This window comes from Rhinolophus sinicus, linkage group LG01 (assembly GCF_036562045.2).
Source record: "Rhinolophus sinicus isolate RSC01 linkage group LG01, ASM3656204v1, whole genome shotgun sequence".
Taxonomy (NCBI): domain Eukaryota; kingdom Metazoa; phylum Chordata; class Mammalia; order Chiroptera; family Rhinolophidae; genus Rhinolophus; species Rhinolophus sinicus.
This window is the reverse complement of record NC_133751.1, coordinates 203,818,294-203,831,950: the sequence shown is the minus strand read 5'-3', so window position 1 is coordinate 203,831,950 and position 13,657 is coordinate 203,818,294. Positions and strand designations below refer to the sequence as shown.

General features: G+C 50.5%; 1 protein-coding gene across 3 annotated transcripts in view; it reads right to left on the bottom strand.

Moving 5' to 3' along the window:
* INPP5D (inositol polyphosphate-5-phosphatase D) overlaps window positions 1-13,657 on the bottom strand; it is a 109,759-nt gene that overhangs the window by 25,158 nt on the left and 70,944 nt on the right. For all 3 annotated transcript variants that reach the window (XM_019739751.2, XM_019739749.2, XM_019739752.2), the window contains exons 10-15: window positions 9,807-9,913; window positions 7,813-7,915; window positions 5,446-5,642; window positions 4,903-5,020; window positions 2,512-2,608; window positions 1,807-1,945 (exon numbers count right to left, since the gene is read on the bottom strand). In XM_019739751.2, the coding sequence (XP_019595310.2) occupies window positions 1,807-1,945; window positions 2,512-2,608; window positions 4,903-5,020; window positions 5,446-5,642; window positions 7,813-7,915; window positions 9,807-9,913 (761 nt within the window). The remainder of the gene's footprint in view (window positions 1-1,806; window positions 1,946-2,511; window positions 2,609-4,902; window positions 5,021-5,445; window positions 5,643-7,812; window positions 7,916-9,806; window positions 9,914-13,657) is intronic.

The window sequence follows — 13,657 nt, the reverse complement described above, 5'->3', positions numbered from 1 at the left end:
CCACCATTTTATAGAGAAAATCCTGCAAGAGTAGTGAAACATCAGCCTGATAATATACGTTTCTGGCGGTTCCAAATTTGCAAAGGGACATTGTTTTTTTTACCCTGTCTTTTAAAGTCATTTTATTACAATAATACTTCGTTAGGTAGGTAGGTTTGTCCCTCTTGCTCTCTCGCTCCCTCTGTGGGAACTGAGACAGCCTGCTGGAAGGCCATGAAAGGATGTGAAACCCCACCCCCAAATCTGAGGGCATTGGGCCTCCATGATCTGGGCTGGGACCCAGAGAGTCGGTGTGACATCCATGGGATACGCTGGCCTTGGAAGCCAGCAGTCCTCTCTCCTAAGACTTACGTTATACCTCTGCTATGGCCAATGCAACTGGCCACCTCCTAGTGAGTGAACGGCTATGGCAGTCCCTTAGACTGTGAAGGGTCCCTGTCCACTCCTCCCCCATCTGCCCGCTCAGCAGGCAGGAGAGACGGAAAATTGCCCCGAGGAGCTTTTGTGAGGGAGGGAGTGGTGGGGAGGCAAGATGGGCACAAATGGGACCTAAGCTCCTCAGTATTTGCAGAGCTGCTATGGCAGTGAGGCCAAGGTGGCTGAGGGATGTGGGACAGCTGGGAAAACATCTGGGAAGTGGAGCCAGGAGATCTGGGTTCAGTCCCAGCTCTGTCAGCCTGTCAGCAATCTGTAACCGACCCAAGGCTGTTTCCTTAGCCTAACTGTGCCCCAGGGCCCTCGCCTTCTGTAAAAGTGGGTCCATGTTTGCCATCCTCCCTCTCCCCTCACAGGATGGCAGCACAAAAGTATTCAACATCCGTGTTACACGGGGAAACACCAGGCTGTTAACTAAGGTCCCTGGGCAGACGAGCTTGGTTCTGCTCCCACACCTGGCCCCTGCCCCATCTTCCAGGAGCACCGAAAACAACCATGTCTGGTTCTGGACACATCCAGCAGCCACGTCTGTCCATTCTCCCTTCCCAGGGAAAGCTTCTCCCTCCCTGAGGCCGTGTCTGTGCCACATGGCTTCTCTGACTGCTGCCCATTAGCCCATGGGTGGGCATCCACCCTTAAAGAATGTCTTCTCAACAACAACAACAACAAAAAAAAGTAAGATACAAAGAAAACCACATGGAAATTTTAGAACTGAAAAACACACAATAACGAAAATTAAATCAATGCTTTGAGGTAAAACAATAAAAACAATATAATATACCAAAAAAAATGTCTTCCTCAGGCTGGCCTGTGACCCAGGATTTGGGGAGTAAAATTGATCTGATCTCCTCAGACTTCAGTCTTTTCTGAGAGCTGGGACTGGCAGGCTAAGGGGCTGTCATTGGCTAGCTGGAGGACCAGAGTGATGGTGAGGAAGGGCAGCCAAGACAGACAGGTGGGAACTAGGCATGAGCAGGGATGAACCTTCTGTGATGGGAACAGCGTTGAGTCCCAGAGTGCAAGTAGCTGCCTTGGTTCAGCCTGGTCTGTGTGTCTCCATGACCCTCTGCCCTGAGCTAACTCAAGTGAGCCCCTGTCCCAGGCAGCCCAGCCCCATGCAGACAGCTCCTTGCCCAGGTGGACAGCTCCACCCAGGTGGACAGTCCCTCACCCAGGTGGGTACCCCCCGCCCCAGGTGGACAGCCCCTCACCCAGGTGGGCAGCCCCTCACCCAGGTGGACAGTCCCTCACCCAGGTGGGTACCCCCAGCCCCAGGTGGACAGCCCCTCACCCAGGTGGGCAGCCCCTCACCCAAGTGGACAGCCCCTCACCCAGGTGGGCAGCCCCAGCCCCAGGTGGACAGCTCCTTACCCAGGTGGGCAGCTCCACACGATAGTTGAGATCCCCGAGCCAAAAGAGGTGAGTGAAGCGGTGAGTGATGTTAAACGGACTCAGTTTCTTGTCTCCCAGAGCCAGAAACCGGAGAATGTTCATATAGTTTTGGTTTCGCCTAATTAAATGACCACGCAGTCATCTTAGCACAGGGTTCCCCATTCCACCGTGGCAGGAAGTCAGAGGGGGTGTGGGGGGAACTGAAACTCAAATCTCCGGGCCCTGCTGAAACAAAGCACCTTTATGTGCAGGTGGGGCAAAGGGCCTTTCACGCTTAACTGGGAACACAGGGCACAGGCTCTGAGAACATCTGCTCTGCAGGCAATCAGAGCCATGACTATTCTAGATGGCTGTCTTCACGACTAGGCCACCAATAGGTAAAATGGGCTTTGATGTGAAGGGTGTTCCAGATGAGGTTTTCCCTTTAGAAAGGAGTGGTAGTTAGGCATCTATTAGGTTAATGACACAAGGAAATGTCCATCTGTCCTTCAGACAAGATCTATGCATGGGAGTCACCACTGTGCTGCAGTTGCCTTTGATGAAGCGATGGGGAAAGCCCTGAGAGGCAAACAGGTCAGGGTCCTAGCCCAGGGCCAAGCAGTCACTATGGTGTCTAGTCGGGGGTGTGAGGTCTGCCTGGATAAACAACCCCAATGCAGGCTTTCCAGGAATCAATGCCATTACCTGAGTTTCTTTTCGCTTCCGGAAGTCAAGTGGCTGTTGACAAACCCCAAGGAAGTTCCATTGAACATGAATGACACACCCACAGCTCCCTTGTTCCCTAAAGGGAAGGGAGAAGGAAGAAGTCAGAGTACCAGGCAGACCCGCTGAGTGGCAGGAAATCAAGGTGAGGCACGGTGATTACTAACGAGTGGAAGAAGCAAGTGTGGGAAAGTGGAGGCAAAGGAAGAAAGCTCGACAGCTTCATTTGGGGAGGGAGATGGGACAGGTGCCAGGGAATAGGAACTGAGATTCTTCCAGGCCAAGAAAACAGGGTGAATGAATGGCCCGCAGCCTTGGGGTTCTCCACAGGGCCCAGGGAGGAGGCTGCTGGTGAACCCATCCTGGCATCTCCCTGCAAAGGGGCTATCCGTCACTCCACGTGCCAAGCAGGCAGGAACTGAGATGCAGCCAGAAGCCTTGGGAAGAAGATTCAGGAGGAGCCAGGGCCGGGTGGTCTGACCTCCTTCCCACCCAGCTAACTCCAGGTTCCCGGTGATACCAAAATCCACACCGAGACCACCTTTTTTTCGGTCAGTTTTACTCAATCCTGGACTAGTGGTTCTCCAAGTGTGTTCCCTGGACCAGCAGGAGCAGCAGCAGTCACCTGGGAACTTGTAGGAAGTGCACATTCTCAGGCCCCAACCTTGACCTGCTGAATCAGCAACTTTGGGGGTGGGGCACGGTGATCTGTCTTTAACAAGTCCTCTAGGTCAGGGGTGGGCCAACGCCGGCCCACTGACAGCTAAAATGGTTTTCACGTTTTTAAATAGTGGGAAAAAAATCAAAAGAATATTTTGTGACGCAGTAAAATGATATAAAATTTAAGTTTCACAACTATAAATAACATTTTATCAGAACACAGCTACACTCAGAGACAGAGTTGCATAGCTGTGACAAAGACCGCATGAGCTGCAAAGCCAACAATATTTACTATCTGTCTTTTTAGAGAAAGTTTGCCGACCTCCATTTAGGTAATTCTGGCACGTGCTGAATTCTGAGTACTGCTCGGTCCAATACAATAGCGGCAAGCCTACTCATTGAGCCTGTGAAATGCAGCTGGTCCAAAATGAGAGGGGCTGTAAGTGTACAAGACACATCAGAATTACCAGCCACAGTAAGAAAAGCAGAATGTGCACTACCTCATAATTTTCTTTACGAACGCCTATTGAAATGGTAGTGTTTTGAATGTATGAGGTCTGATAAAATGTACTATTAAAACTGACTTCACCTGTTTCCTTTTCCTTTCTTTCATGGGGCTACAAGGAAATTTAAAATGACCCACAGGCTCCCGTTCTGTCTGGGCTGGACGGGGCTGCGTAGAGCATGCACCGAAGGACCTCGGGGATCATCCCCTCTGCGTCCTGGGGGAGGGGCCCGGTGGGGGCAGCGGGCGGCCCAGGCAGGGATGGAACAAGGATCAGAGGAGGTTCCTGAGCAGCCGAAGGGCGTGGGCTTCAGAACAGGGCAGCCACTGTAACAGGAAGGAAGGAGGGACCAGTGGGTGTGGACACGGGCAGCGTGCGGTTTGTCAGCAGAAAAGCTGAGAGAGCGTTCACGTTCAGTTGTAGCAATCCTTCTATTTCCTGTTATCTCTGAGACTGTCCCGTCCCTGACTCCAAACCACCAGAACCACTGGCCTCGCCCTCACCACCACCCACGGCCCGTGTGGGCGCACCTGCCACACACACTCACAGACAGACTCACATATACAGACTTGCACACTCACACTCACAGTTACACCCACACAGACTCACACTCACACACTCATGCAGTCTTCCACTCTTATTTCAATACTCTGAGGCACCCTGCTTGGTCCCACAAGCTCACAGCTGATACCAGCGTTTCACATCCCACCTGGGTCGCTCTTGATCTAAACCAGGGGTCCGCGACCTACACCAATGGCCAAATTGAGCCCACAGCCTGTGTTGTTAATAAAATTTTATACAACAGCCCTTCCCATTCATTCCACACGTCTGTGTTTGCTTTTGTGCGTCATCAGCGGGTACGAGAACTGACAAAGCCTCGAGTATTTACTCTCTGGCCCTTGACAGCAAGTCTGTAGTCCTAGGTCCCTGCCACTCAAGGTGGGGCCCAGGGACCAGCGGCATCGACACACCGGACACTTGCTGGAAACACAGACTGTCAGGCTCCACCTCGGCCCTGCTGTATCAGAACCTGCCTTTCAGCCAGTACCCAGAAGCACTGGTGTCACCCCAGGTGAGTCTCAGCTGGGGGGACAGCCACCCGGTGTGCCCAGGACACGAGACTGTTTTCAATTCGGGGACGTCCCTGTTGGGGCGGATGGGCGCGGCTGTCCGCAGGAGTGTGCTGTGGCGAAGACTCCCTGCTCACCCAGTGTGTTGGCGATGCCCGTCTTCACGTTGTCGGTGCAGATATGACTGATCCGGTTCTCGTGCTCCGGCTTGGCCAGTACCACAATGCGAATGTTCCAGAGAGTGTGGATGGCAATCTGGTGGGAAGGACATTGTTGTGACCCTCGAGGGCGCAGTGCCTGACCCCAGCCCTCACCTCCCGGGTGTGGGGTTCCCTGTCTGTAATCTCTTTGGGGGCTCCTAAGGATGTCCCACAGATGAGACAAAGTATCCTAAAGACGAAAGCCAGGATGACGAGGCTCGATGAAGGGTGATCCACAAGCACAGGCAGGGGTGAGGAAGGACCCCGGTGATTTTTCAGCAATGCCCACGGACCCCATCGATTCCTGAATACAGGTGCCCCTCTCCGGCCCTGGAAGTGAGGGGACCACTGAGCACGTACGCATGTTTGGAAGTTGAGAGCCCGTAGGCCGAGCCCGCCCTTGCCTCTGAGACGCTCGTGGCTGGCTTTGCAAAGTCCACTGCCCCCGAGTCCCACCCAGGGCCGTGGCCAGATGCTCACTGTTTTAAAAGTCATGCTGGTGACTTCTTGCAGGGAGTGTCTGAGTATCTCCAGCCACTCCTTCTCTCCCAGGGGGTCCTCCTGGGTGCCGATCACGTAGATGTCGTGGGGGATGTAATCAGCGGAGTCATCCCGCGTCTTTCCCTGCCCCTTGGAGAGAAACCAGGACGTGATCTTCTTGGGAGGGGGGGCGTTACCTTCAACAGCAAAACCCAACACCAAGTGAGTCATTGGTACATCAGAAGAATGCAAAACAGAGGTGGGGGGAACATTGGGGTGGGGGGGAGTCACAGTCACGACAACCATTAAGGCCCCCCAACAAAATACCTTAGATGGAGAACTAGGTACCACTATCCCCCCGGGTGTCAGGCAGGGTCAGAGGTCAGTTACACTTCTTTTTAAAGATAATGTTGTTTCAAAGACTAGAAACACTAGAAGATTCCATGTGGTGTCTGAAAGTAGTTGCACAAGGTGTCAAACACCAGCTAGTCTTTGGGGTGACATCAATAATTCAGACAGACTCTTTGAGGATTTTACATTCTGGTGGTCAGATGGCCCAGTAGGTTGGCAGGTTTAGGACGGGGTTTCTAGCCAATGGTTGGGAGACAACAATGGCTTCCTTGCAAGAGATCTCGGCCAAGATCTGAGAGATGTGAGGGTGTCAGGCAAAGAAACAGGAGTGTGGAGAGACGTCCCACTCCAATTTCGAAAAATGAGTTGAAGTAACTCAATAAGGACACAATGAAAGAGTTATCTCTCCTCTCAACGCCCTGGAAGGTTGAGGAAACTCTTGCCCCAAAGACGTAACCTTCTTGGCTCACAAGTGCCAGAAAGCCAAGAACTGAAGTACTATGACCACCCCTGGGTTCTGCTGCCCTGCGGCTCACGGTGGGAGGGTGAACACTGGGGGCTGGTGGTCTCTGCCTGGGGAGACCCTCCCACCCTGCGCTGGTGGTCTCTGCCTGGGGAGACCCTCCCACCCTGCGCTGGCATCGCCGGCTCCCTCACATTGTCTTCTGTGTGAAGATCGCCCCTGCAGTTGTGCAACAGGACGGCCTTCAGCAGACCCAGTCAAATCTAGACCTCTGCGCTCACAGAGGAAAACATGGAAAGGGGCCACGTGCCCATGCGCATGACCCCGAGTGTGAGAGCCGGCGAGATCAGGGGGCCAACAGGAAACACTGGAGGGGACAGACGGGGAGGAAGGACACCAGGACGTGAACCAGAGTACTACGGCAGGGCCGCCGTGGCCCTGGACTGCCTGGGCATGACGGCCTGAGAGGGGCTGGCGGCTTCTGGAGTCAGGGTCAGGAGCTCTCGACTTCCCCGCCAGAAGCCTGGCCCGCCCTCCACTCAGCCGACAGGCCAGGAGTCACACACTGTGTTTTCATTTTCAGTGAGTGGCTGCTGCTCAACCGCTTCCTCCCAGATCCCCTGTGTCGGAAGTGGGGTGGCCCTGACTCTGCTCAGGACCAGGTGGGGGAGACAGACACCCAGTTAAATTCAAATCTCAGATGAACAACAGATAATTTTTAGAATAAGTATGTCCTATGTAATATCTGTCTACCTGAAATTCAAGTTCAACTGGATAGCCTGTATCTACTTATTTTTTCATTGCCAGCTGAACACTTACACTAAATAATTACTTAGCATAATTTATATTTAGTATATAAACATATATTGGTATAAGTATATAGTACATATATTTAATACAATATATATTTGGTATTTAGTATTTATTTCTAGCTGAATAGTTACACTAAGTAGTTATTTAGTACAATATATATTTGGTATATTGCATTTATATATTTAGTATATAACATGTATTAGTATGTAAATATTATAATGTATACATTTAGCATAATGTATTTTTAGTGTGTGTGTATTTATTTCTAGCTAAACACCTAACTAAAACATTATTTGTTTATAAGAAATTCAAATCAAATTGGGCATCCTCCTCTCTCTCTCTCTCTGTCTCTCTGTCTCTCTCTCTGTCTCTCTCTCTCTCTCTCTCTCTGGCAATGCTGCTTAGGGGAAAAGACCTTCCTGCAGGCCTGGGCCACTAGGTGAGTTGCCTAAGGCTGGCAGGTACCCAAGGCCCCTTCACCTAGATGTTCAGACTCTCTACATCAAACTTCCCAACATAGACGTGCAAAGTCACCCACTTCAGCGGCACTGCAGGTGTGAGTCCTAGAGCTCATTCCTTTCACCCAGGGTCTCAGGAACAGGGTGCAATTCCCTAGAACGGAGGCTGTGCCGCTGGGCTGAGGGCTGGGGGTGGGGGAGACAGGTGTGCCCTGCCCTTGGAGGATGCCTGTGGCAGGAAGCGGAACCCAAGGGGAGGCAATGGCAGGCGGTCCCACCTACCCATGTTCCAGGTGCCGATGAAGATGGTGATCATGTCCGGCTCCGGCTGCTCCGAGTGCTTGTTCTTCATCTGCTGGAGGAGCTGGCAGAAGCCTTCTCTCTTCTAGGGGTTCAAGGGCAGACAGACTCAGAAAGGCCTCTGCCTTCCTGCACCTTACCCTTTCAAAGGGTTCATCAGCTTCAAGAACACTGACGGGGCACAATTCGGTACGAACTTCCAGGAGGACACTCGGGGAATATGTGTCCAAAGTCTAAGCAAGTGGCTTCTCTGTGAGTCAGCCGTTCTGCTGCAAGGACCCGACTCTAAGAAAATGTTCAGGAACCGAACAAAGACCCAACCGTACCATGGGAACTGCAGCACACGTTTCCAAACAGGAGAAATTAGATGCAAACTTAATGTCCAGTCTTAGGAAATGAATTGATTATCATATTATGGGTCATCCATATGCTAGAACACCGCAGGGTTTTTAAATTTTGGTGCAGAAATACTCTATCAACAAGAATAGATGGTCAAAATATAGTGTTGAGTATGAACAGCCAATTGGTAAAACATTATGAAGAGCATCATCGCATTTTTACTTTTCTTTTAATCCTGAACTATATAATCTAAGGTTTATTAGTGGTATACGGGTGTTTCTATTTTAAATTTTTTGCTTATTTGTAACTTTTTCACCAATGAGAACAGATTACTTGTTTAATGAAAGACAATTTAAAGAAACTAATTGAAAAGGAAAGAACACATGAAGGCTGTCACAGCCTCTTTAATATGAAGTCTTCATTTAGTTGTCCTGGGTACGCAGTGGGGCACAAAGCAATGCGGCCTCTTGTAGCGTACAGTCAAATATAGTAAATACACATACATAAAAATTTTGGATTATACCATATGAAATTACCAATATTTACTTGTTCCAGGCCTACCAAGATGGCAATTTCATATGATTCATCCTAATAATTGCAAATCTCAAGAACTCCCCTCTGAAGAAACCAACTCACAAAGATGATTCTAGAATGGCTGTCTTTCCGGAAACCTGCCTTTCGTTAGGGATGGCTCAAAATCTGGTGCCTCCATTTACTGTTGAGTCTCAATCCTGAGCTTGCAGCAATGGGCAACACTGAGTTTTGGACCTATGTCCCTGTGTCTGGAACGATGCCCGGCCAGGCTCCACCTTCCATCACCTGTCTGGCCCCCACTTCCTTGTTTCTCCCAGCACCTTCTCTATCATCCCTCCCAGTCCTTCCCACCCTCTTGGCCAGTTCTGGGCACCCCCAGGCCTCCCACTGGCCTCCTACCAGCCCAGCCCTGCCACTTTGCCCACAGGGCAGGTGGTGGGGGCTATCCCTGTGAATGTGAACCGGGAGCCCTTGTCCCCCAGCCTTGCCACGTGCCGACCTGATGTGGTGGGAGCCCTTCGTGCCCTGCCTCATACACACCGTACACTGGAGGACAAACAGTAAGGGAGTGGGTTTCATCCCCTGGTTGGTACATCAGAGAAGGTATCAGGTCACAGAGAACCCTGCTCTGGCTGTACAGAGGCCCACTGGGACACCGAAAGACCCCGAGCTTTCCATCAGCCCACACCTCCTCTTACCCGAGGAGCCAATCCTGGCAGGGCGTCTCATTTCTGCAGAGTGAGTAAAGTATAGAAAGGGAGGGAGCACTGCCCTTCCAGGGTGCCCCAGAGGGCTTCCGACGGCAGCCCAGAGAAGCTGAAGGCCTCCCAATGGGGCTGGGGGCTGCATAGACACGATGATAAAGGATGTACCCTCCCGAGCAGGCAGCGTGGCAGAGGGGGAAAACAGAGCTGCTGCTCCGCAAATCCCAGCTGGCCTGCAACGTGTCCCCTCACCTTTTCGGGCTCAGCTTTCCCAGGTGGGAAGTGGGTTGTGAGAAGTGAGTGAGCTAATGGTGCAAGCTTCCAGGCACAGAGCCAGCCTCAGAAAACACGTGTCCCTTACGTCCCTCTTGGCCATCTTAGTAGCATGTTGTCACTTACTTTGGAGTCAGCAAAAACATATTCCTTTCGCAGGGTCTTCTCCTTCTCTGTTTCCACCAAAATCACCAACTTGTTCAGAAACTTCTGAGACTTGATGAGCTGCAGGACTTAAGAGAAACAGAAGTTCAATTATTCATTCACCCACATTCATTCATTCGTCACCCAATATGTATAGAGTCTCTGATATATATTGTGGCACCTATCGACAAGGCTGACTTTCCCATCCCCAGGCTGAGCACTAAATTGGTGCCTGGTCTCCCAGATCCCTTTGCTCCTGGCTGTTCTTTCAGGGAGGGGCTCGTGCTTGGGAACGGTGCTGCCTGGAAACAAGAGGTGGCCTGGCCAGAGCAGAGACAGCAGGACTTTCCGTCTTTTCATTAGCTTCCCTCTCTCCTTTCCCTCTCTTTATCTCTCTCTCTCCCCTCTACCTCCTTTCCTTTCTTTCTCTTCCTCGTTTCCTTCTTTTTCTTTGCTTTCATTTTATACCTAAAATTTTCTTTTACTTCTATTAATGATAAAAAGGCTCCAATTTTTCTACAAGATTTGTACACATAACAGTACCCCCCAACCTCAGCTCCCTCCAATGTTCTTCTTCCTAGAAGCAACCACTTCCAGTTCTCTTAATGGATTCTTTTAGAATTTTATTCCGTGTCTCTAAACAGCATGCTTACGTCCTGATTTTGGTTTTAGGTTTTTCAATATTTCCTATTACATATTGACTTCCCACTATAGAAGATGAGGGTTTAGCTGTCTTTCACACATACAGCCTGTCCCCCCTCTCGTCCTTACCCTCCCCCCACCAATGCATAATGTTGCCCCCCCACCATCATCCTCTCAATAATTATACCATCATTTTGGCCAGGTAAGTGGTCAGTGTTTTTTCATTATGACTGTGGAAATGCTATTGACAGACAAGCTGATTGCTTTCCTTATACTATACACCTCTGTTTTTCCTGGAGCTAATAATTGCCATGTTTTTTCATTGGTCCAAATTCTCTCAGTTTGTAACTCTCTTTTCTATGTGATCAAGCTGTTTATCAGTTTCATCATCCCGAGGGAGCCTCTCCCAGGGCCCCCGGGTCTTCTCCTCTCTGGACAGGTGACCTCTGGGGCTGATGCACAGCCATTATCTTCAGGTTTTCCTTCCACATCATCCAGAAACGCATTCGCCTCTGTCTCTCTTGCATTGGCTCCCATGTTTTTCTCTTTCTTGGTCTATGCCCCAGTTTTTGGTGGAACAAAATCTCTAGCAGCTTTTCAAGAAAGGGAGAATGGGTGATAAGTTTCTGGAGGCCTTGTGTGTCTGAAAACGCCCCCCTCATGCTTCACTAACAGAACTGTTGAGTTTGCAGTGATCTTCCTCAGACTCTGGAGACCTTGCTCATTCTAGTGTGTGGCACTGCTGCTGAGAAATGCCATCTTGTGCGAATCCGCCTGCAGGAGGGAGGTCCCACGGCAGGCCTGCCTGCTGTCCTTGGAAAGCCTGCTTGCGAGGCGGCCCTTGGTTGGCATCTGGAACTTGGATTTGGGGAGGGTTCCCAGCATTGACTGACTGATGAAAGCGGCTCACTGTGCCTACACTGTACAAACAGTGTGGTATAGGCTGAACACCTGCTTTCCTCCTGGGAGTCTGGGATTTGGGTTCGTGCCAGGCAGCGCGTGGCCACGTGACCAGCCCCAGTAAACCCCTGGGTGCTGAGCCCTTTATGAGCTTCCCCGGCAGACAGCACTTCACACGTGTTGTCCTTTTCCTTTTCTCCTACTTCCTCCTCTTCTTCTTCCCTCCTTCTTCATTTTTATTTTGTTTCCTGAATGCTCCTTTTAAAACAGCACTCTGTTGTTTCATGGGCCTATTACTTTTAACCTTCATAAATTGTTTCCTCCAAGTTTTTTGTCTTTTTGCTCATTTTTGCCCTGAGTCTGAATGTGTCCTATTCCAGGCTTCCCTCCATTGTCTGGTGATTCTTGGCTGCCAGTTCTCACTTGGCAGTGAGAGAGGGGGCCTGTTGAACAGGGCTTCTCTGCTGAGTGGTCTCATGGCTGATTCACAGGGAAACCTCTTCATGGCAGTTTCTTTAGATTTTTGCCCCTCTGATGGTCACGTGCTCCAGAGAAGAATCTTCTAGTCTCCTGCCTGCGGGGTGTGGGCCTGGCTGGCAGCATCCTGGGTCAGGCAGGGAGGCAGGCTGTGTCTCAGCATTCAGAAAGTGACGTTATTTAGTCCTCTGTTTCCAGCAGCTTCCCCTGCCCTCACCAGGCCTGGTGTCCCCCAGTCCTTTACCTTTTTTGGAGACTAAACATCCAGTCTTCTGCCGAATGAATAAGAGGCAACCATGGTCTAAGTGGAGTGGAGAGGAATCTGGTGGGTCTAACTCTTTTTAAACAGATTTTCATCCAATTCTGCCACTGATAGCCCCACCTTCACCCCCACTTCTAGGGGCCCCTGATGCTATCAATTCCTGCGCCCTTTGTGGGTTCTGTGGTATGAGTCAGGTGTCTCAGTTTTTCCAACTACTTGCTTAAAACTCAGCTTTTTTGGTTCCTATAAGTTGGTTACCATTATCCGTCTGCTTTTTCTAAAAAATTTTTTTGGGGGAGGGTAGGGGGATAGTGGGGAACAGTGTGCTTCTCCAGGGCCCCTCAGCTCCAAGTTGTTGTCCTTCAATCTAGTTGTGGAGGGCGCAGCTCAGCTCCAAGTCCAGTTGCCATTTTCAGTCTTTAGTTGCAGGGGGCGCAGCCCACCATCCCATGTGGGAGTTGAACTGGCAACCTTGTTGTTCAGAGCTCGCGCTCTAACCAACTGAGCCATCCGGCCGCCCCCCCATCTGCTTTTCAGCATTCAGAATATTATTGTCATCATTTTCTCTCATTTTCTTTGACCTGTGAGCTTTGCTTTTAGAAAGGGAGCTGACGATAGTGTGTCTGTTTGGCTGCCATCTTGACTGGAAGTTCCACCCAGGGGACACCATGCACGTCCTGTGTACTCGGAAATCCCATCCTCCCGTCAGCAGCAAACATCCCATGTTGTGGTTCCTACTGGGAGGTCCGCCTGGGAGGTCCCAAGACTTTCCCAAATCTGCCACTATTCAGCCAGGTCTCCTTCCCTTTGAATTTCTGGTTTTCCTTGACATCCATTTGCAAGACTGTGTGGTTGCCCCCAGGATGTGACATCTTGCTTGATCAGAATTAATGTTTTAGCAGGGCCAGTAAGTGGCCCACCTGTTTCCACACTTAGTTAAATAAAGCTAGAAGCTCTTTTTGGTTCCTCTTTCCTCTTCCTCTCATCCATCAGCAGATATGAGCAGTTTCACCTCCAAAACATTCCCGATCTGTCTACCTTTCCCCATCTCAAGCCACCAATCTCTTGCCTGGCTACTGCCATGGCCTCCTAATTGGTCCCCCCAGCTGCATCTACCTCCTAATTGGTCCCCCCAGCTGCATCTACCTCTGGACATAATTTATTCTCAGCACAGCAGCCACAGTTCACTTTAAAGTGGGACCACACCACTCCCCTTCTTGAAACCTCCTAACGGTGGCTCAGCTCACCAAGCCCCCGTGACTGGTGCTCCGTCTCTGCATCATCTACGTCCCAGTCACTTGGCCTTCTCCCACACCAAGCTTTCTCCTGCCTTGGCACCTCTTTCCCTGGTGTTTGCACAGCCAGCAGCTTCTATACACTCAGGTGTCAGCTCAAATGACACTTCTCCATTACTGTCAGATGATCCTATTCAAATTCCCAGCCTAGAGTTCATCCCCTGACTCTTTCCTGGTGTGTGTGTATATATATATATATATATATATATATATATATATATTTGTGTAGTTGTTTGTTTTCTCCGTGACTTGACAGT